Source organism: Argiope bruennichi, chromosome 9, assembly GCF_947563725.1.
Source record: "Argiope bruennichi chromosome 9, qqArgBrue1.1, whole genome shotgun sequence".
NCBI classification, from domain to species: Eukaryota; Metazoa; Arthropoda; class Arachnida; order Araneae; family Araneidae; genus Argiope; species Argiope bruennichi.
The window spans coordinates 4,127,551-4,151,537 of NC_079159.1; the positions used below are offsets into that span (position 1 = coordinate 4,127,551).

Below are 23,987 nucleotides of genomic sequence, written 5' to 3' on the forward strand. Positions count from 1 at the left end.
AAAAAAAGACTAGTAATTTTTTCAAACCAATTTTATTTTAACGTGAAACAGACAACTGTACCATTGGCTTAAACTATTTTTCAACAATTTTCGCCAGTGTTCAAACACTTGTCGTAGAGGGTTGCCAACTTTTCTATGCCTTCTTCATAGGAACTTAACCGCCAATCCATCGAGAACACACTTCGTGATAACCTAAGCGTTCTGTAACAATTTCGTACAAAACAGTACGTGAAATTTGCGGAAATTCGTCTGAAAGTATCGTCATTGTGAAACGTCTATTCTCATGGATTGTTTTCATCCACTTTCCTTACTAGATCATCGTTGATAACAGAGGGCCGACCACTCCGAGCCTCATCGTAGATATTTGTTCGATCTTCATTAAACATTCTAACCCACTTTCTCTCCATTCCATCCCTCAGCGTGCCTTCACCGTCAACATCTTTGACTTGACGACAGATTACAGCTGGTTTACATTCCTTGCATTCAAAAATCGAATGACAGCAAGAATCTCACTGTCGACGGGATCAGTAACTGTCTTAAAACATTTTAAATGTGCGCAGCAAACAGAAAACACAACATACAGCAACCAAAATGGCATCAGTTAAGAGCCAGTGAACAAGGAAGACTAGTGCACATGCGCGGAACGCCGACCGCAGAGTTGCGGCGGCGGTACAAAGAAACTGTTCTTACTTTCCGAATACGCCTCGTATTAAGTTGTAAAATCGTCTTTTATAAATTCATCTTTTTATACATAAAAAGAAAAAAAAAATGTTATTTCGAAATATTATAAAGCAGACGAAATATTATAAAGCAACTGAACACAAGTAATTTATGAATCTTATTCCAAAATAAGAGTTATATTGTTATGGAATTTAAAAAAAAACAATATTTTATCCATTGTATTTTTCCTTGCAGCGAGTCTCCTGGGTTACAGTTGCGAGGTAGACGGCCAATGCCAAGTGAAAGTAGCCAACAGTAGGTGCTCCGAAAACAAAGTGTGCCAATGCAAAGAGAACTTCCTTCCCCTCAGGATGGACAAGTGCCTTCCTCGTGAGTATCTAGAATCATTTCTTTCTTCCCATCTCAAAAAATGCATTTTTCTTCAAGAAGAACGCTGCATCAACAAGAATAATAATATCCCAAGAAACACAAACTCCATTTGGACTTAAGTGTTTCAAATGAAGTTAATTTTTTCTTGAAACGTTTCAGATCCGTGATTTCTAGAAGCTATTGAGCAACAATTATTGAAATACAGGGTGACCATAAAATAATTTTTCCTGTTTGGCGGCATCTGCATCTATAACGAAGGAATGAAATGAAACCACATTTTATATATAGACTGTGGAAAACATGAAAAGATAAATTCAAAAAAAAAAAAAAGAAAGAAAGAAAGAAAGAAATAGTACTAAAATCTGCTTGTAGGGGAAATACTGGCGCTGTGGGAGTACAATTATGAATGAATGAATGAAACTCACAGAAAATGATCTTTCATTCATCAATATTAAAGTCTCCTGGACGCCATGCAACATTTTCTATATTCTGTGTCCCTGTGTACAACATATTTCATACGGTGTATGACGTTCTCCTCAGATGCGTGTAAACTGTCAGTTTCGATGTTCTTAACAGCCTGTCTTATGTTCTGTTTCAATGAATGCTTGTTTGCTTAAGAGCAGCCACGGCGTTACATAGTCTAGTGTAGAACAGTTTTACTAGTAAAGCTTGCTGAGGTAAGGTAGGGCCTCTATTAAGCACGCATCAACAGTCAATCACGAACACCAGTCAAGAACACATCAATAGTCAAGAACGAACTGCTAACACATCGTTTGCTCTTCCCTTGTTACAAGGAATGTATGGTGCTGCTGTCACGCTCGCACTAGAATTTTACAAAATCTCGATATGCAAATTTCCACGTTCGTACCTGACAAAAGCGCCAATGTTCCCCTATCGGCAACTTTTAATACTAATTTTTTTTTCTGCGGAATTTATCTTCCCATGTCTTCTACATTCTGTATATGAAATGTGGTTTCATTTCGTTTATTCGTTTTAGCTGTAGAGCCTATTAAGCAGGTAAAGTGTTTTTCCGGCCACCCTGTAGATTTGACGCATTGCAGATGGCTTCTGAAAGAAAATACAATTAATTGATAAATGAAGAGGCGATGGTTTTAACAAATTTAAACAATTGATTAGAATTATCGCTTCAACTTAATATCTCTAGTGATTTTAAATTTCATTAACTTTTGAACCTTCTCTTTTTTTTCAAGGATGTAGTCAAAAATCGCTTTTACTTTCTGTGCTGCCTGTTTGAAGTACATCTAACCGCTTCTCTTATTTTTATTTGTGCATTTGTAAAAACTGCCTCAACAAATTATTCCGGTTTTATTCTGTGTTTACAAAACGCACAATCCGTCTCCCGAGATAAGAAATTTTTTTCATCCGTTTATGATCTTTCACTATTTTTTTCGGTGAAACAACGGATCAGAATTAGACAGTTCTATCTCACTTTATACAAAATTATAATCATTATCCAACTTAACTTGCCATGATGATGTCCCATAAATTATTAGATACTCAGATGGACAAGGGAAAAAGGTCATTAAAACGATACATTAAATTATTTATGATTTTAAAACAAAAGTATTTGCGAGTTCCATCGCCCATTAGAATCAATAAACAGCATATCAGTCATAATTTAAAATATGTAGACTACATTCTTCTGTGAAATTTTAAGGAATTACTTCCGTGGCGTTGATACTAAAATGTACGATAATATTTATACAATAAAAATAAGAGAAAGTACCAAAATTTCATAAGAATTTTGAGTTAAAAGTTTATATATAAGACCCATATTTTTTATTCTTTGTTACTCTGTTCGAAAAAGTAGAATAAAAAGTTTTATATCTTTTTGGCAGAGTTTCGGAACAAGAAAAGAACTACAACTCTTTCTTTTAGGTTGGGAAGAGAAAAAAATGCTTGACATAAAAGAAAAAAAAACTTTATTGTCCAGTTGCACTTAACCTTTCTTCTTTCTTCTATGGAAGCTACTACTCTGTAATAGACTTCTACCTGAAAGTTAGGTTTCTAATGCAGTATTATTGTTTATGTTAAGTAATTTACATTATATAACATAAACAGCGTTGATGTAAATTGGAATTACAGTACACTCCAAAGAATCCGTATCGTGACTATCCGGCCCCCGTATTTTTCGACCTAGTTTTGTTTTATCGTAATTAAATGAGGAAGGCAAGGCATTGTAGAAGCAGTCATCTATTAAGGACTTTTTCAAAACCTAAAAACTGCAAGTTTTGACTCTTATCTTAGGGTTACCTTTTCATATCTGTGTCATCATTTATCGGTGAAAAATAAAATCAGTTTGAGTCCATTTCCTTAAGAATTTTTTACGATTTACGTTAATGTTTTGTTTATGTTTCCTGCATTTAAGTTGGGATTTACCGAATTTATGTTAAAATGTGAACAGTTTGTATCCTTTAACTTAACTTTTTCTCTAATAAATTCTTGAAGCGTGCAGTGCAGTATATAAACATATATAAGCTACCAGTACAGAACCTTCTATTTTAACTCGACACGTTACCGGCAACTGCTTCTATGATTCACCGGGCCACGGCCGCGTTACATTCTACGTGGCTTGAGATGAATTGAGGTCTTAGTACTCAATAAGAAGTGAGAAAATGCGTATTACTTAATACGTTTGGTATAAAATCTGATATTGTTGGGCATAGAAATGAGTTCGGCCTATCTGGCTTTTTTGTTATCCGGCGCTTTAAGCCGGATACTCGGGAGCGGTGGAGATTTCTTAATCTGTGTAAGGACATCAAATATCGTCTCGTATTATTTGACATTGAACAAAAATAACTCTGATCATAATTCACTCTAATGACATCGTAACAAATGCAATTCAAAATTTTCCTTTGAAAATTTTCATTTCTGAAATGATTTACCTCATGAACATTTGCTACAGACATATTTTTCAACAAAATAGTAAAAAGAAAAATAAGAGCAATACCATTTCATCTTTAAAAATCGTGATTACATAGAATAAAGCAATCTGGTACTTATTTTTAATTCTTTAGTTAATCTTTATGAACAGTAACATGCATTCACTGTGTTGTTTTTGCAGCTGCACCCGTCGGCCAGTACTGCGTCAATCAAGAACACTGTGAGATGTCAGATCCCAACAGTCGCTGCCAGTTCATCGTGCCTGGTATCTACGGCAAGTGTGAATGCCCGCTGGGAACAGATCCCAATGGAAAGTGTGCACCAGGTCAGTAACATCTGGAAGTACTGTCTGAAAAATTGGTTTTAACAAGCTAACCAATGGGAATGATGTCTCCGAAACTTTCTCGCATACACCCTCATACAGGTGTTTCCCCTTCCCAACAGTATAAAAATGGTGGATCTTCAGTAAGGTCATGACGCCACGACTGCTCAAATTTCCATTTTCAGAATTCCGCACATGAACCTTTTGTGTTTCGTAGTATGATGAAGAAAAATTGAATATGTATTTTAGACGTCTTATTTTTCTACCGGTTAAAATTGAAATGTGGCACAGAACGAATGCACAAACAAGATCACATATCAAAATTCATCTATCGAGATATTACGAATAAAATATTGATTTTACTTTCAAGCAAGCATTTGCAGAGATGCAGATGGTCAACCCGTTAGTGAATTTCGTTCAAAATTTGGTGCTCATCTGCCCTTTAGAAGCACTAGATAGCAAAATTTATGTCTCCATTTTGTAGCTATCACATTCACTTGCACTCGGCCAAACAGATAAAATTTTTTGAGAATATATTTCGTTCAAAATTTAACAAAAGAAATATTTGATAAAAACCGCATACTAGATCTCATCCATCTAACAAGGCATGTTTGAATAATCGCATTCACGGACAAAGTGATAGAATTCCAAAAACGCGTTTTCTGGACTAAAGCATAGAGTCGTCAAAATCGTGACATCAATTTTTTTTGACGTTTCTAATATTTTCTCTCGGTAAGGTAAAAGACCAAAAAAATAGTTCTATTTCGGTAATTCGGTTCAATAGTAATCTAATGCGGCGTAGGGGCAGGCCGGAAAACAAAAAAGCGTGATAAGGCGGAGTTCTGTGAACTCATTTCTATGCCACCAAAACTAGAAGACAAAATTTTTATACCAAAACTTTATAATACCTATTTTCCCACTTTTTATTGAATACTAAGCCTTCTATTCATCTGATGCCACGTAGAATGGGAAAGCGGCCGCAGCTCGGTGAAACATAGAAGCAGTTGCAAAATTTTAAGATAATCACTGTGGTACCTCCCCTCCCCCATTTTTTGCTACCAATGTAGTGGCTGAGCTTTTTCTCTTTAGAGCCATCTGCAAAGAAGAAAAGAAAGTTTGTTTTCTGTGTCGAAAACTTAAGATCCTCACTAAACAAGAATCTCTTTCGATCACATTCAGATATTTTTTTAAAAAATAAATTTCATCTTGCAGGTTTGAGTGGAAGATGCCATGAAGATTCCGAGTGTCAGCTTGTAACTCCGCTCTCTGTGTGTCGGGAGGGAGAATGCCAGTGCCTTCACGGACGACAAGGGGAAATCTGCACAGAGGCCACTTTTTCAGGTACTGCATTTTTATTCAATGCCTATTTCTCTAGGAAACAGATATATAATAATAGCATTTTCATTTGCTCTGAAAATGATAAAATTTTTGGTATTTCTGATAACAAAGTAGATAAACTATTTCTCATCACACTGGTTATAATAGTGCGTGATTATTCCAACAACTAATCAGACTTGGTCCTCCTTATCTGACTGCTATTCAGAACACGAAGAACCGCCCCAAAATAGCCTTCGTGTTGCGTAAAAATGAGACTTTAACCTCTCGGAATACGAATTTGCTTTATTTCCTTAATAGATAATACTTCTTATTTGGAAAATTTATTATTATTTTTATTTCCCCTTATAATAATATAAGGGGCTTTTGAGATTTTAAAGCGTTTTAACTGATTTTTGCATTTTAAATGCTCCGTTTTATTGTAAATTTAAAATTAAGAATACAGTCATTCGATGCGTGATTCAGACTCGTTGTTGTATGAGAAAGGGTTGATGTAACTAAAATAAATTCGACCCACTAACATTTTGCTTAACAAATGGAATAAGATCTACCCAAAATACTGTGGCTGATGAAAGTAAAAAATGACTAATATGTTACAAATATAAACATTCGATAAATAAGATTACAAGGCTTCTATGTTAGATTCTTTTTTATAATTATTATCATATCCTGACAGTAGATTCATTTACATCTTGTTGAAATTTCTTTATACTATATATGTTAATAGCATTACGACATTCTTGCTAATACTCAATGATATGTAATGTTAAAGTAGGGGAAGGTAAAATATTAGTCGATTTTAAAAATGAAAGTGAGGAAACTTAATCTAGTGCTGAACTTTCTGCAATTCTAAAGACCAAAATAAATATTATTCTTCGTGCGTCCTACCCAAATTAGTGTACTGAATATCTAATACCCCTCATTCCGTTCTCACTACGTTGACAACCATATGGCACATATTTAATGAGCACTAGTATCTATATATGTTAACAAGCGAATGATTGAAATGTATAATCTCGATTATTTTTCTACCCTCATTTCCTGCTGCATCCTGCTAAATAGGAGCTCCCCTGTTTCTCCTGCTGGTACCTACTAATAATCCTGCTTCGCTATTAATCGGTTTGACTTAGGAACCGATTGCACATTTTGCTACAGAAACCAGCGGGAACCAAAACTTTTTCGCATATTCTCGAATAAAACAGAATTTGTGTGTTAGACACGTTTTTCTCCAACCGATTGAAACCAAAATTTGACGCGGAACTGCAATCGGATGAATAAAATTCAGTACCAAATTTGATATATTTAAGTCATTATGTTTTTGAGTTGCCGCGTTTATTTGTTTCTGAAAGTACAGACAGACAAACGGCCAACCCCTTGTTGGACTTGACTAAAAATTTTACAGAAATCAACACTATAGATGATAAATCTGTGTCCCAAATTTTATCTATCCAGCTTTCTTCGTTCTGAAGTTATTTTAATTCATATTCAACCAGCCGGACAGACAGACCTCCTCAGAATATATTTTGCTCAAAATTTGATTGAAATCTATAGAATTGCTATCGAGACCGTACATCAAATTTCACCTGTTTATTCAAAGCGTTTTTGTGTTATCCTTGTCACAGAGAGTCATAATTCTAGAAATGTGTTTTTCGAACTCTAATGAGATCTTAAACGTACAGAAACGTCAAAATCTCGAATTTTTTGACAATTACAATACCTCGCATACGAGAAATTTAAAAAAAAGAAAAAGACTAGGAATGAAATGTAGCATTTTACGACACAAAAGTCAGCTCCGTTTATCTTATGTTGAAAAGAAGAGTAGATTAGTGTTTCGTTAGATTTGTACCTACAAACTCAATTATGTTTGTGATGCGACTACCATTTCACTTGAATTATTTCCATTGAAATTTCTATCCATACCCATTCTGCTTCCGTTTGTCTTAATCGTATTTTATTGGTCCCGTCAACAGAGATCTCTTCAAAGCCAGTGTCCCTCGGGAAACCGTGCTTGTCCCACACCCAGTGCGAAGCGAGAGATCCAAACAGCAGATGCATCCGAGAAACGTGCGAGTGCATGATCGACACACCGAAATGCAGCTCAAGAAATACACGTGAGTAGACGGCGATTTTGTATTAACTCTTTGTGCAATCCTTGTGTTTTGCATTACAAAATGATTGGAAGTTTCGTTGCCTATCTAACATTTCAATGCGTCTTAAAAAAGTCTGTGGAGAGAAGAAATCGATAATATATCTATCTGTACATGAAATATTGGGTCGTCTTCTAGTAGTAAGGGCAGGGTGAATAGATGGTAGGAAATAAACTACAGAGTAGGTGATAAGACTAAACGGATCTGAGGATTTTTTTTATTATTATATTTACTGTAATGCTGATAATATTAGAAGTAATTATATGGATATACAGTACACTCCCGAGTATCCGGCTTCCATATTATCCGACCTAGTTTTCATTTATCGTAATTAAGTTAGGCATTACAGAATTTATATTAAAATGCGGACAATTTATATCCTTTCACTTACTTTTTCTCTAGTAAATTCTTGCAGTACAGTATATATACATATATAAACTACAGTATAGAGCATTCTATTTTAACTCGACACGTTACCGGCGACTGCTTCTGTGTTACATCGGATCACCACCACGTTCATATTCTATGTTTCTTGAGATAAATGGAGGGATTAGTATTTAATAAGAAGTGAAAAAATACGTATTGTAACATTGAGTTTTGGTGTAAAAACCTTTCTTCTGGTATTGTTGAGAAAGAAATGAATTCATAGATCTCCGGCCAATCCGGCTTTTTTCTTATCCAGCGTGCTCTTCCGCCACCTTAGGCCGGATACTCGGGAGTGTACTGTATTCTAATCTGGAAGTGAATTCCACATAAAATTATGCGGACAATTTTTAACTTTTAGATCAAAGGAAAACGCCCAAAAGTAATAAAAATTCTGGTCCATCAACATTGCATTTTAAAGAAAAAGATATCAATGAATATAAAAGAAAAAGAAAACTTTTATGAGTATTTTAAATTTATCATCCGCTTCAGTATAAACATTTACCAAAAAATATTAAAGTTTCTCCCATGCTTTGTATTTATCCTTTAAACAATCGAAACCTTTTAAGTCTTCTTAATTATCGATGCAAATTGCAAGATAAATAACTGATCCATGAAGCAGTTGTTTCAAAAACCTATAAAATATCACACCTGTCAGTTTTAATATTAAAAACAATTCATTATTTTATTTTATTGCAGAGTGCCTGAATGACACCTTCCAGTGCACGAGTGGACAGTGCATCTCGTGGTATTTCGTGTGCGATGGGGAGAAGAATTGCTTGGACGGTACAGATGAAGAGAACTGCACGCCTTTCGGTTAGCAGCTTTTCATTTTCTATATCTCACACTTCTGTGGGTGCAAGAAAATTTACATGTGAATGAAATTTTAGTATGATAAATTTAAGTTCTAATGCAAAATCAATTTTGTAAAAGAATCTCGTCTTAATCATTTCAGTTTTCCAAAGCTTAATCATTCATAAATTGCGAAGAGGATCGCTTAACAAACATAATCCATTCAAAAACTTGATTCTTTACTCAAAGTGTGGATTATCTGTTATCAATTATCAGTTTATTATTTTTCTTCACTGGCTCATGGCTCCCGATGGGACCTGGACTTCCACGGAATCCTATTCTAAGACGACCTGTTCTTGATTAAAGTTTCCCAGTTTGTAACTTAGTTGTTTTCAAGTTTTCCCTCAAGTTGTTTCAAGTTTTGGTCTCCCTTTTTTTTTTTTTGGTGGTTTAGCTTAAAAAGTCTTTTTAGTAGCTCAGTTTTCACAGGAGATTTTATAATTCATTTTGAAGATCCAAAAATAATAATAATAATAATAATTCTTAATATTGGTTTTATATTTAATTCTTAATAGAAAACTCGCACAGCGTAGCCCAACACCTGATGAATATCAAAAAAATCAAAACCACAATAACATAAAATAAAGCTATGAAAATAAGTAAAGAAGTAATCATGATTTTGTATTGCTTTTTTTTTCTTTCGTAGCAATGATACTTCTTGGTGAACTATAGCTGATAAAAATTGAAATAATAATTGAAAATGGAAGTGAGTAAAAAGGGAGAAAGAGAAAATGAAATTAAGAAGTTAATTACGAACGACGTAATTTGAATTTAAATTATATAATTTTCAAAATTCTTTATTTCCTAATTTGGCTCTTTGCCAATTCAGAGAAAAAGTAAACTGCCCAGTATCAGTGAAATTAGTGAACTATCAGTGAAAGAAACTTTTGAATTCGCCAGGAAAACAGTTAATTAAAAATAAAAAGAATATACTTTAAGTGTTTTTGTTTTAAATTAATGATAAATGCTGAAGTATTAATTAAAAAAAACTTTTAAACATTAGTGGAATTAGACAGGTCAAATGCAAGAATTTTATTTTCAATACTTAAAATGTTTCGGAAAAAGTGACTTTTTTTTCTACATTTTTCGAAATTCAATGAATTGAATGGGTTAAAGGGTAAAAAACAGATTTTTTGAAGGATCATTGTTAATTCTCTTCGACAGTACATTGATTTTTTTAGAAATGGTATTAAGGACAAATATGTTCAAAAATTCATTCAAAACAAAACGAAATGTTAAATAAGAACTTTCTTTATTAAATTTTATAATGCGAGCTTCCAGGTTCATTGAGTCCCCATCACGACTGCTGAGTGCGGAATTAAATGGGTAAAGTGCGGCATAGGACATAGTTAAATGGACATAATTCCGATATCGTAACTATGAACGCGCTTTCTTAGAATGTGTAGATAATAAAACATCATCTATGACATATTTGGCTTCTATAGTTAGACATAGAAAGAATGATTTTTTTTTCTGACACTCCCCCGCTTTTAAAAACCTTTGACATTTTTTTTTTAAATCACGAGAGGGAATATTCTTTCTTTCATTCTTCCAGAACGAACTGTTTAGCTTCGTTATATACTGAAGAAAACTGAATACACAACTGGAATTTCAAAAAAAAAAAAAAAAAAGTGTGTCATTAATGTACGATTATGATGTTAGGATCACACACCAAGTTTCACTTATCTAACTTGTATCATTTAGTCTTATCGTTCTCAAACGCATCAAGTTTAAGGCAAACAGATTTGATATGATTTAATGGAGTTTACAGGCGCCAGAACCATTTATGATTAAACTGACCAAAACATATGGTAGTTATCGGTCTCATTTTAAAAGCTTCTTTAAAAATTGTGCCATATGGCAGATCCCACAGCTTGTACTAAGCTGTACCAACTTGTGCAACTTACTTAATACTAGGCGTTAGGAAAAACACAACTTTAAAAACAAGTTTTGAAAAAACAAATCAAATAGTAAATCATTTTTGTAAATAGTAAATCAAAAGATGAAAAGATGGGGAACATGAAGGATATCTTTTAAAATGAAGTTGGGTGTTTTTTGTTTAGTTATATTAATGTCCCATTTTAAAACAACACTAGGACTATTTTGGGACGAACCTCGTCATTTTGAACCGTGGTCAGATGACGAGAACGACACCTGAGCTGGCACCTCCTCTCCAAACTTCTACACCATACCAGTGGAGGATGTTTGGCTCTGATGGGTTTAACGTGCACCAGATAAGCTTACACGATGGTTCTTCGACGGAATCGGATCTCGAACCTGAATCCCTCAAAGTTGAGACCTTACCACCAGACCATCGCGACCCATGAAGTTGGGAGAATGAAAGCAACGGATGTGTTGATTATTGAAGTGTGAATATTCTATCAAAATGTAAAGAACTGACCTAGGACATTGATATACGGTGCACCGGGGAGCGGCTTCCTCCAGCTTATGCGTAAGACGAATGTAGCCAGTTCTCAATCAGGTGTTTTCTATCAGGTCAACAATTGCGTTTTTGTTTGTGTGAAGTTTATTTGCTTCTTTAGTGTTTGTCATTTTAATTGAAGACTAGATTTTACTTCTGATATTTTATAGATAAGCAGATTTCTCTTTGGCAGTTGTTTTTAATCCAAAATTTGGCACAGATCAGCAGTTTCGGTGTAACGAATTTCATTCACCTTATTTTTTATGGTTTTGAGATTTATAAATGAATAATAATTTTTTTGGTGCTAGACAGGCATTGTTTTCCCAAAACCTTGTATTGAAAATTACAAGCAGAAAGTATACTTTTAATAATGATAGTATATATTTCAGCCTGTCCTTCTGAATCGTTCCAATGTAACGATGGCACTTGCTTGTCCCGGTCTGCTGTGTGCAATGGACGATGGGAGTGCCCGGATGGAAGCGACGAAGCCAGATGTTATACTGGTAAGATTGCTTTTTATTATTCTAATCATTTACTTCAATCAAATTCTATGTTACTAGCCGTCCTTGACTACCAGTTGGTTCACAGAGATGAATGATTGCTAGAAATTTCAGTTAAATATTTTGTATTATTTAATGAATTCTTCAGAAAAATACTTTTAAGCTTCAAATATTGATAAATATATATTTTATACTATTTTAGAAGCCTTACATCTCCATTTCCTAAATTTTCCGTTTATATTTTTTATACATTTGATTATATTACAAAAAGGTGCAATAGTTTTTAAAATCAGTCAAACTTTAAAAAATTTTAACCATTGCTTGGTTCTGAATTTAAACCTTAATTATAAATATAACAAAATTTCAAAATTTTTATTAAAAGCATGCACTATATCGAAACTCTCTCAATGTAGAAAAATAAATCAAATCTTCATATTCTGATCATGAGCAATGGGAAAATGTCAGGCTTAAATATTAATAGCAGCAATGAAAACAATTTGAGGCTGATTTCAAATATGAAATATTAATGCAAATTACAGTTAAAATATTAAAAAAAAGTGATTAAAAGAAACAAAAATTTTGCGGAAAAAAACAGTATAATTGAAAAGATAATTTTTTTAATTTCAAGATGATGTAAAGATTATTTATAAATTATAATATTTTCAGAAAATGCAAGAATTTTAAAAAATTTTAATTAATTAAAATTTTAAAAATTCTTTCTCAATGACATTTTTATGCTCCAAAATATATAATCTCAAATTTTATTAACTAACTCTTAATCAAAAGCAGTCTGACCTATAGAACGCCGACAAACACTTATTCAATTTTATTAGTAGTAGAGAATGGATTGATTAGATTTGATTGAATAAACTAAAAAAATATTATTATATTTTTTAATTAATAACATTTATTTACGAAAACCTACCAAATCATCTTGCAATAATTCCATTATCTATAAAGTTAAAAATTAGATTTAATTGATTCTTTTGCTTATTTTTAACTTTTCAGTACGCTTGTTAAATCATTCAATTTACTTAACACCACATCACACCTCCGTTTCTAGAACTCATGTGGCTCTTTCCGGTTTTGTATAGATATAGGTGGATTTTGTTAAAAAAAAAATTACACAGCAATCCCTTTGAAAGAAACAAACAAATGACAAAATATGAATATATATAACATAGCAAGAAATGATAAAAACTGGAATGAAAAATACCTGGAGTACAATAAAACTGAATGAATGAACTTGATTATGTACAGTATAAGTGAAAATATAAAGGAATTATAAAAATTAGTTATTTGAGGGGGCTTAAGGATATATTATAAATAGAAAGAGAGCGAGGTGTATTAAATGATGCCTTGAAAAGTGGATAGGGTTAATCTAATTGGAACTGTTCTCCATGATCAATTAGGAATCTAATAATGTTTATAATTCTTTTTTTTTATTGATTTTGTTTCAAAAAACAAATTTGAATCCGTGTAAGCTACAAGCTAATTTCTTTTGATAGAAAGCAGCTTTTGCTTTACGAGTGCCAGTGAAAATAGGATGAAATTTTAAGCATCTAATGAAATATTCTTTGATGTCACATATATTGAAATACATTTCGTAAAAGAGATTTTTAAACATCAAACACTCATCATTCAATAGTTATAAGAATGTCTGCTGCACCAGTGATGTATTATTAAGTAATTGGTAAGATTCGTAAATAATTCATCAGTTTTTCTGCTCGAAATTTGCGTGCAGTATTCTGAAACAGAAATCTCTCAGTAAACCAAGAGAAACAAACCACAGAACTGTGGGTTTAGTGAAAACACCGAATGAATAGAAATTCGTTGAAAAAAATGGGATTTTGAATGCAAACCTACTTATTGTACATAACAATAAAAAAAAATTGTACGAAAAATCAAATTATACTAAATAATGAATTACATTTGTTAATGTTGCAAAATATAACTTTAAAACAAGAGCCTCGGCCAATTTTTTTATATTATCCCAAATTACCCAATGACATTATTTTTCATTCTCGGATTCGGTAAGATGAGAGGAGGAGCGGTTTATATTTAGCAATAAGAAGAACTGAGATTATTCGTGGAATTAGGAGACGTAATAACTGTTCAATTTTCTGCGTATAAGTGAAGGTACAATCTTCGATTAAGGTACAAGTCTAGGGATTCTGAAACAAACAGTAATTTGCAGGATTTGTTTTCCTTTTAAAGCTTTCCATTCGCCCTTTTAGAAACGGCAGAATACTGGAGAGAACTCATTTTTCTTGTGAAATCTAAATGCGTCTGTTCGGAAGATCAATAATTTATATTAAATTCACCTGGGCCAAACGTTCTTAAGCTTGTATACTGCATAAATTTAGAGAATAATGCTGGATCAGGTGTCATCGAACCTCTATTCAAAATTAGGATATATATTTCCAAAGTACCTCTTCAGAAGCGAACTGAAATCTACCCCAGAAAATTTATTAGATACTTTACCAGGCGCCACAACACGAAATTAACAGGAGTAGTTTGCATTCGTCATCACAAATGTGGTTCTCTGCTAAACTGCCGCATGGCAAAACAAAAGGACCAAAAAGTCGCATTTGGTTTATTACCAGTGAATGTATAAAACAGTGAATTTGAGATTAGATTTCAAACTCTGATGAATACAATGAAGTAAATTTGAAAAAAAAATGCATGAAAAATAATTGATCTTTTAATTAAATTTTTCGGCCATACTTTTCAAATTAAGACATTATTTTACATGGATATTTCTGATTATTTTTTAATCATAGAATCCAATAATTCAAATATTTACAATTTGGCTTGATCGACATCATTATATTTTTTTTTTTCAACTCGCTTATATTTATAGAAATGAATTCAGAAGCAAAGATAAGTTGAAGTTAATACGCTCCTCTGAATAAATAATAACTCAAAACCAATATAAATTATTTTTCCGAATTATTAGATATAATTTTCTAAAACTGAATCATTATTAAGAACAATGGAATTACTATGATACCACGAAGATTAGCATTTATTTATCTTAATGAAGAAATAGAACGTGCCATTAGTATGCCACAAAAATACAAAAATGCATTTCTCAAAACAGAAACTAAGCATGTAATCTATCAAACGATAAATGATAAAGTCTATCAAATGATCTAATGATGTTTCTAAGTCTATCAAACAATAAAGAATTTCAAAAGGGGTTTGAAATTCTTTTCCGCTGGATTCCTCCCCATGCGGACATTCATGGGAACGAAATAGTGGATATTGCGGCAAAATCAACTAACAAATGCTACAAATAGGTCATTCCTTATGCTGATGTGCGTGCTTCCTTTCGTAAATGGCTTTTCCGAAATCGGCAGAGCCAATAGGACCTTGAGACCAAAAACAAACTACATACTGCCAAACCTTTTATTGAACTTCGGTGTTCCTCTATAAATCGCCGATGCGACGTTATTCTGACACGATTATGTATTGACCATTCTGGAATAATTCATAAATATATACTTTTTAAATAGCCATCACCAACTTGTAGCCACTGTGATGATAGTTTAACTATCCGACATATTTTGATTGAATGTCAGTCACTGGACTCATTGCGTCTTATATATTCTGAGTTGGTTGTTTCTTGTCTTCCGCTTTTACTTGGACATAAACCACATTTTAACATTTTCCTTTATGTAAAGGAAGTGGGTTTTATCAAAGAAATTTGAATGCTTTTAATCTGCAGTTGTCTTTTTAATATCTGATTATAAACATTTTATACATAATTTTAAAACATGGCGTTAAAGTTTTCATCTAGTTGCGGTGCAGTTTATCCAGAAAATGGATCTTGCGCTAGGATAATACTCACTCAAACGAAATGCTTCAAATATTTCAATGATCTGAATATCTTATTTTTACTAATACTGATATACCACTTCATCTTTCTCATTCGGTTGCCTTCATTATGCCCTTATAAGTTCATGACAACCATATCAGAAATCATTTTCTGCATAAGTTCCGTATTTCAAAAGGCAATTAACTGATAGAAGAATGTTGTTTCAGGTATTCCTTGTGATGCCCATTCCTTCCGCTGCGCCAGTGGGCAGTGTGTCCCTGCCTATGCCTTTTGCAACGCCGTTGTCGACTGCCTCGATGGATCGGACGAGGATTTCGCAGTCTGCGAGAGAGGTTAGTTCATTTCAAAAGTAACTTGGATAAAGAGTGTTGCCAAAAGAGAGGATAGATATGTGACTTCCATTCATTTTTCAGGTGAAGAATGTCCCAAAGAGAGCTTCCAATGCGGCAATGGTCGGTGCAGGTCCACCGCCATTTTGTGCAGCGGACTTGACGGGTGCGGGGACAACACGGACGAGGACAGGTGTAACGTCTGCCGTGAGTATTGTTCTCTCACTCTCCTTTTTACTTTCATTTTTATATAATACTAGCCATTACCCGCGACTTCGTTCGCGTGGAAATTTTTGATGTGTATGTATGAGAACTGACGGTCTGATCAAAATGTAAAATGTTATCAAACCGTATCATTATAGTGTTGTTGAAAGCAAAGTCTGATATGATATAATCAAGAAACTTGTAACTGATTGAGAAAGGTCTACGGGAAAATTTCAACATTTATTTTTATTCTAATACCATAATGTATACAACATTAAGCCATGGTTTGGCCCTGGGATTTGTTGATCGTCATTGTTAAAGCCAATTTTAAGGGAAATTGGAACCTCTTGAAATAAAATGGCAAGTTGTTTGGAATAACAAGTATACGGTTAATTGAAACGCTGCCTCCTTTAGCAGCTCCTGTAATAATGGTAGCTTTTATAATATTTCAGCCAAACTCTCTTATACGAAGCCTTTCTCCAGCCTAAACACGATATCTTCTTACAAAGTGTCCTTGTATGTATCCCACAACTGGAGGACCTTTGACAGTCCGGAAGTGCTCACTAAAATTACAAACAGATCTTCTAGCTACTTTCATAGTCCGAGATTTATTACTCCTCTTCGAAAGATTAGATTTTTAGAAACGCTAAATCCCACTGATATGCATTTTGGAGCTTGAAGAAACGAATGACATGAAGAAAAAGAACGAACTAGTGAGAATAAAGGATACGGCACCTAATATATGCATCATTCAATTGTAGTAATATAATCCATTCTTATTTTCAGTTTATAATTATTATAAAATGTGAGAAGTATAAAAATGCTACGGAAAGTAGCGATTGTTTATATAACCCAAAACCTATCTATTAGATTAATCAATGCATATAAAATAAAGAGTTATAAAATTCTTAAAAAAATTAATGTTGCTTTTTCGCCAGGTATTTCATTTGTCTTCTACCATTGTTAAAATTATCACTATTATTTGCATCGCTCATTTTCTTATCTTCTAAAATGCATACCAACGACATTTGGCACTCTTACGATTGCTGTTCAACTAAAATACTACGAGTTTGTTGAGGTCGAGTATTATAATATTATAAATCGAAGTCATAGTCGAATAAGTCGAGTAGAGTATATTAATTCTTACTAGCCAGTATGTATATGTAATGAAGGCAAAAGACAATGTAAGGCACGAAAAGATAGAATCAAAAATTAATTACATTTTTATTTCTTTAACTCTAACACGCGCAAGTTAGTGTCGTTCATTGACCAGGGGAGAATATGAAGTTCTGATTTAAAGAATATATTTAAAGTACGTTACATGTCACTTGCAAAGGATGTTTGATGCATTATTTTAATATATCGCAGTAAATTTTACTCTTCCCAGAATATTTTCATTTCCATCAATCTTCTAAAAAATCTTCAGATCGAAAAAGAAAGTAACTAATATTTTGTTTGTAACTATTCAAATGGGCGTCGATGAGTGAGTGACATAAAAACCTTTCCACACATCATACCTTTTATTTCGAATACAGGGATTTTCAACATAAAATATCAATAATTGGAACATAAAAATACATTCTGTTTAAATAAATCGGTTCCTTTTAAATATGTTATGAATAAAATTCGCGGCCAATTAGTTAAACCCAGTGCTGTACCACGCAATTTTTTCCTCGTTATTTTTTTAAGTTTCCTTGATAGTAAGGATACGTAAAAGAAATATTTTTGTGGCAAATTTTTATTACATCTCGAATGATATCTGCTATTCGTTGAAATTTCTGTCCTTGACACGTTGATACCGCGCGAGTTTTACTAGATTTGCCCTTGGCGCCGTGATGAGTTTTTTTTTTTTTAAATTATGCGATACACGTAATGTTGAAATATTATTATATAACAGATATTTTATGATGTATAAGCATGTTTTAATGGATGTATTTCATTGGAGTAGCCAATGGCGCCCGAGTATCGGTCCCTGGTGATCCTTACAACACTGGATGTGTTAACAAAATGTCATGATAATAAAATTGAGTTTTACATTTTTTCACGTGAAAATTTGCAAAAGAAAATATGACGCGAATTAAAATCAATAACGGAAAAAGTTAGGTCTGTGCGAAGATTTTACAAAATGTGTGATCAAAAATAAATAAATAAAATCAAAGCAACTACGGAGAACGACTGCAAAAAACTGTACTACAAAGTTATGACATATTGTCAAGACTGCGTTGGTTCTAGGGATTGCAATACCGGACCAAAATCACAATACCGGTATTCGGTATTTTTTAGATCTTAATACCGGGATACCGGTTTTAATACCGGCATTAGAAATTTTAGAAAAATAAAGAAAACACAGGTGTTTCTTTGTTTTATTTGCCAGTTTTATTAGAAAGGGTAAATAAATATGACAAAAAATAATTTGCAACTTATAAATTATAACAGTATATAAAGAATCACGAAAAAGTAAAGGAACAACTTATTTATTTAAATCACAAAAAAATTGTAACTATAATTATTCAGTCCGTGGTACTAATTCAAATTTTTGAAATGTGATCTCAAAAACATAATGCATCGATTGTTCTCTCATTAAGGCTGAAAAGTAATTTTGTGCAAAAATTACTAGCTGTTGAAAACGCTCTTTCGGCATCTACGATAGTTAGTAGTACTGTTAGCAATGCGCGATATACTTTTTCCAAGTATTTACCTCTAAATCCCTCATCTTCAAATAAATCGATTTCTTATCGGATGGTTTTTCTATATAGTTGATTTCTGTATTGTATTTTGGTTCGTTGAAATTTTCTTATTTATCGCTAATTCTAATTTTTGTTCAAGAGACAATTCCTTTTCACTATCGACATTAGTGTCATCATCATCTTCGATAACTGAACAGAATTCTTTTGAATGTGGATAGGTTTGTGGGTAAAAAATTTTAAGAAAATTTACTATAAACTTAATCAGATTTGAATTGGTTATTTTCTTTTCTAGTTTTTCATTTTCATTTTTAAAATCATTATAATTATGTAAATACCATTTGACATTTTCTATTTCGATATGCCTTTCTTCTGTGCGATTTTTGAATGTAATATATAATCTTCAGATAGTGATGTGTGCTGTTAGGAGTAAACGGTGCCAACGTGTTTTAAAATCTAATATTAACATATATTCTGTTTTATTTTCAGTTAGTATGTATTTTAATAATATGTCATCTTTTATAGAGAAATGTTTAAATATCTTAACAATTTTTCGAACTTTATAAATTATAGGAAGCAATTCTTGATGGGTTAATATTTCATCCTCATTAGTAATAACTTCTTCAACAATAACATTGTTATTATCTTCATTGTCAATATCACTCTCACTCTTACTCTCTTCAAAGTTGGAATCCGAAGTTTCTATATCCACAGTGTTTGGATTCTTCTATTCTTTATTTTTTTGGTATAATACATCTATTATTCCTAACTGCATTCCATGAGCATAACACAATTGCTGATTTGCACCAATCAACTTTCCAACTTTTTTTCATAACTGTTGCTCCATCAGTCATTATGGATACAATTTCTTCTTTCAGGGATAATCCATGTTTACCTAATTTAGATTTAAGAAATTAATTAAACCATTAATTAGTTAATTAATTTCGCCCGTTAGGGAGACATAAAAACAAAAATGTATACTATTTTGCTATGTTGGCGATCCCTGAACATATAGTGGAGACAATTTTAAAAATGTCTAGTAAGTACCGAAAAACCGGTATTTAAACTTGTGAATACCGGTATTACAAAATTGTACAAATGGCTCAAAATACCGGTATTCGGTATCCCGGTTTTGCAATCCCTAGTTGGTTCATCCCTTCTTTATTTGAAGTGCTTCAATACGATATGTCGCAATGTGCGAGATCTGTATTTTAGAAATAAATAAAACTATTTTTATATGTTTTATACTATATTTCTTTTTTCACAACATTATAGTAAGAAGAGTAATAACGAAAAATTTGTAAGTATCGACATATGTTCAAAGCATTTCTAGAAATTTTGTCTTGTTGGGCACCAGTGATCCCCATGGCAATGAATGTGTTAAGAAAATTTTTAATATTGCCTTGATTGATCTTTGATCTAAGGAATATGAATGGCACATTTCAAATTTCCATTAATTGATCTTTGAAAGAAGAAATGTGAATGGCATATTACAAATTTAACAGTTAAGAATTAGCATATCGTAGATAATCTCGCTTTTCAACCACCAGTATTAGAGGATCTAAATTAAAAAAAGATACATTGGCAATGAAATAAACAGCATTTTTTTTTAACTGTCCTCTTAAAATATTTCTATATCAACCTTATCGGTGGCAAACTTTAAATGCATGCCAGGATTGTTCTATCTAGATACTGACAAACATGTATTAACAATTTTTTTTTTCGAATGTGGAGAAATTCAGTGCATAAATAAACATATTTCAATTTTATATACAGCATAGTTACTATTAAAGAGAAGTTCAGAGCACTGTAGAGAAAAATAAGCAATACTGAGAAGACCAACCCTCTGTGATACACAGTTCACAACTTTAGGAAATAAATGATGCAGAAAGTAATTGCAATAACTTTAAGGAAAGAAAATGTATGGTTGATCGTTCATTTAACACGCCGAGTGCCATGTTACTCACACTCGGGTGACAAGAAAAGTTCTCATTCAGCATAGAATTTGATGCGAACACACCTATTGTTTAGTTTGTCGTGTAGTTCCACGCCTTGTTTTATCCCGCTATGCACCTTGGGAATCGCATTTGATTCACGCCTATTATCCAATGACAGATTATCTTCTCTACTACAGTCAACACACTGACGCCGCATTACGCGCCTATGCGTTGCAATGGCGCCAGCGCATCTATAGATGCTCCTTCTCTGCTATAGTTAAGAGATAGCAAAGAAGTAAGCATTTTATTAGATATTAGTCCGAATCATAGGTAGGATTCATCGCAACGAACGTGTTAATTCTTTTTTCTTGAAATCTTAGCTTTATTTTATGTGCATTTATTAAGTTGACATCGGATATTTTCAAAAAAAAAAAAAATGGTATCGATTGTACTGTTACACACATAATGAATGGATACCCACTTCGACCAGATTTATCAACCTCCCCCCCCTCCCCCCCAAAAAACAGCAAGTCAGTCGTCGAGTTATAAATCCATTTTATAATGAAGGATTATAAATGATTTATTACTCAGCAATGATCGAATTATTTTGAAAAAAAAAAAAGATTATTCGCCTAACCTTCATTAATACCTTTTAGCACAAAATGCCAATAACATTGTTATGATATATCTTCATGATATTGGCCGATATTCCGAATATCGAACAACATCAGGGAGATATTGTACAATATCTTGTGCTAATAGGAAAATTAATTTTTAGAAACCTTTATCATTCGTGCACACACACATACAGGGTGGTTATAATTAAACTTCCATGTAAATAGCATCCTACAACGCAAACGGGTGCACGGATTGCAACGAAATTTGGTATATAGATTATATAACAACATGCGCTCACGGAATTTCAAAATAATAATAGTTCCAGAATGTCTACCAAAGGGCGTTTTCTCCGATAAAACATTAAATTTAAACACTAAACGACCAAGACGGAATACAGAAACAATATTAACAATTATTGACTCGTTTCTGATCACCTTGTCATCGAACTACTTTAAATAAAAGTATGGGAAAAATAATTGTTGAGAAAGAAAAAAAAAGTTCAGTTTCGAGAAACAAGAACCGATTAGGACGAAATGGCACAAGAGGAGCAGTTGTTAATCGTGTCTAGGATGATGTAGGGTGCCCCATGTGGCCACCCTCATTCAGCAAAATTTCAAGTCGATGGACACTTGTGTTCAACAGCAGATCGTAACAGATCAGTTGCGATGCTTCGCACATGAAGCGTTACGGACTCAGCGTAAGAACAAGATATCATCACCATTACAGCCGGAAACATCGACATAAATCATGAAAACGACTGCAAACGTTTCATACCCTAACCTGTTGTGCATAAAGCTTCCTCTTTGCAAGTATGCAAATCTCGACATTTTTTTCTAGAACTGACAGCTTTTCCCGGTTTTATATTTTATTACTCATAATTCTTGTTCTGGATTGTTAATATTGTTTCTGTATTCCGTTTTGGTCGTTTATTGTGTTAAATTTAATGTTTTTCGGGAAAAGACGCCCTTTGGTGGACATTTTGGAACTTTTTTCTTTTTTTTTTCGAAATTTCGTGAGCGCATCTCTTGTATAATCCATACATCAAATTTCGTTGCAATCCGTTCATCCGATTGCGTTGTAAGATGTTGCTTATAGGGGAAGTTTAATTATAAACACCCTGTATACCGCCAGATGTGGCGCATTTAATATATCTTTTTTTTTTTTCAGTGAAATGTTCTGATTAGGAATATTTTATTCTCCAAAGTATAAATTTTAAAAATATATCAAACTCATTTTTCTTTACCCAATCTCATAAAAATGAACTCGCACATCTATCAAATGTTATAATATTATACTAACATCGCAATTTTCTTTTTCTGCCCACAGGTTGTGAAGCACCCGAATAACGTTCCTAACCGGATTCCTACTCATTGTCACCAACGCAACAAACGAAACATCATCACAAACTTGCATTCATCACTTCCATTATTTATTTCATTGCTATTTTGCCGCCACAGGGAAAAAGTTCCTCTGAATCTGGGGAAGAGATCATTTCTTTCAGAATAAAATGGATTACTCTGTATTCTGCGACGGTTTCTCTTTTTCTACAATCAGATAGAAGACTAGGGTAATTATCTGTGGGTAAGGAAATCTGGTCGTTTGTAGAATGGGATCGTCTCGACTAACATAAACTGAAAGTACAGAAACTATACATCGTAGTAATTACCATCTATTCGAGCTATACGGTTGGATAGCTTATCTACGATGTCACGTTGTTTGTATTTGAATAGTTTTTGTTGGTTATAAATCTTGATGTAAATCAAATCGAGAAGTTTCGAACAGTAGGTTCGGTGTTGGAAATTTATTTATTAAAAGATAACATTAATCTCTTATTAATTAATTAACATAATGATCTCACACTTCATCATCATATAATCATCTATCGTGGGAACAAAATCCAAATCATGGAATCACGTAAAAGAATTTATGTATTCTTGTTACAGTTCATGTACCAGCATCATAAAATATAACCTATCTTAATACCTTAAATACAAATGAGCAACATACCATATAAGTGTTCAAGAAAAGTTTTCTTCAAACGAACTGAAACACTCGCTTGAATTTCTCGAATATTTAAATTCAGAGATCGACCACTAGCAAAAGGTGCAACATTCATAATTGGAGACAACCACATTAAACCCAATAGATATAATATAAATTCGACATGTGAATTTAATGGCATCAATAGTAGTAAAGGTACCACAAATAACAAAATCGAATAACGATTCCAGTACACACTGATTCGAATAAAAGGGAGTTAAATCTAACACTTGCATTTGAATCAGAAGTTTTCGATTTTGCACAGTTTTCACTTTTCGTAAACTTAGGTGTTGGAAGCTCATATGCAGGGAAAAATGAAAGCCTCAGAATAAAAAATCGGCCTTGAAGCAAAAATGATGGCCTTCTTAAGGGCACCTAA

At 33.0% G+C, this 23,987-nt stretch overlaps 1 protein-coding gene across 1 annotated transcript in view; it reads left to right on the plus strand.

Moving 5' to 3' along the window:
• The window catches only part of LOC129985334 (very low-density lipoprotein receptor-like), a 109,529-nt gene extending 86,439 nt beyond the window's left edge, over window positions 1-23,090 (plus strand). Inside the window, exons 5-13 of the mRNA XM_056095322.1 lie at window positions 916-1,050; window positions 4,136-4,279; window positions 5,489-5,617; window positions 7,582-7,722; window positions 8,881-8,997; window positions 11,845-11,958; window positions 16,003-16,128; window positions 16,210-16,332; window positions 22,895-23,090. Coding sequence (XP_055951297.1) covers window positions 916-1,050; window positions 4,136-4,279; window positions 5,489-5,617; window positions 7,582-7,722; window positions 8,881-8,997; window positions 11,845-11,958; window positions 16,003-16,128; window positions 16,210-16,332; window positions 22,895-22,914 — 1,049 coding nt within the window. The 3' untranslated portion in view covers window positions 22,915-23,090. The remainder of the gene's footprint in view (window positions 1-915; window positions 1,051-4,135; window positions 4,280-5,488; window positions 5,618-7,581; window positions 7,723-8,880; window positions 8,998-11,844; window positions 11,959-16,002; window positions 16,129-16,209; window positions 16,333-22,894) is intronic.
• The last annotated feature ends 897 nt before the right edge of the window (window positions 23,091-23,987 follow it).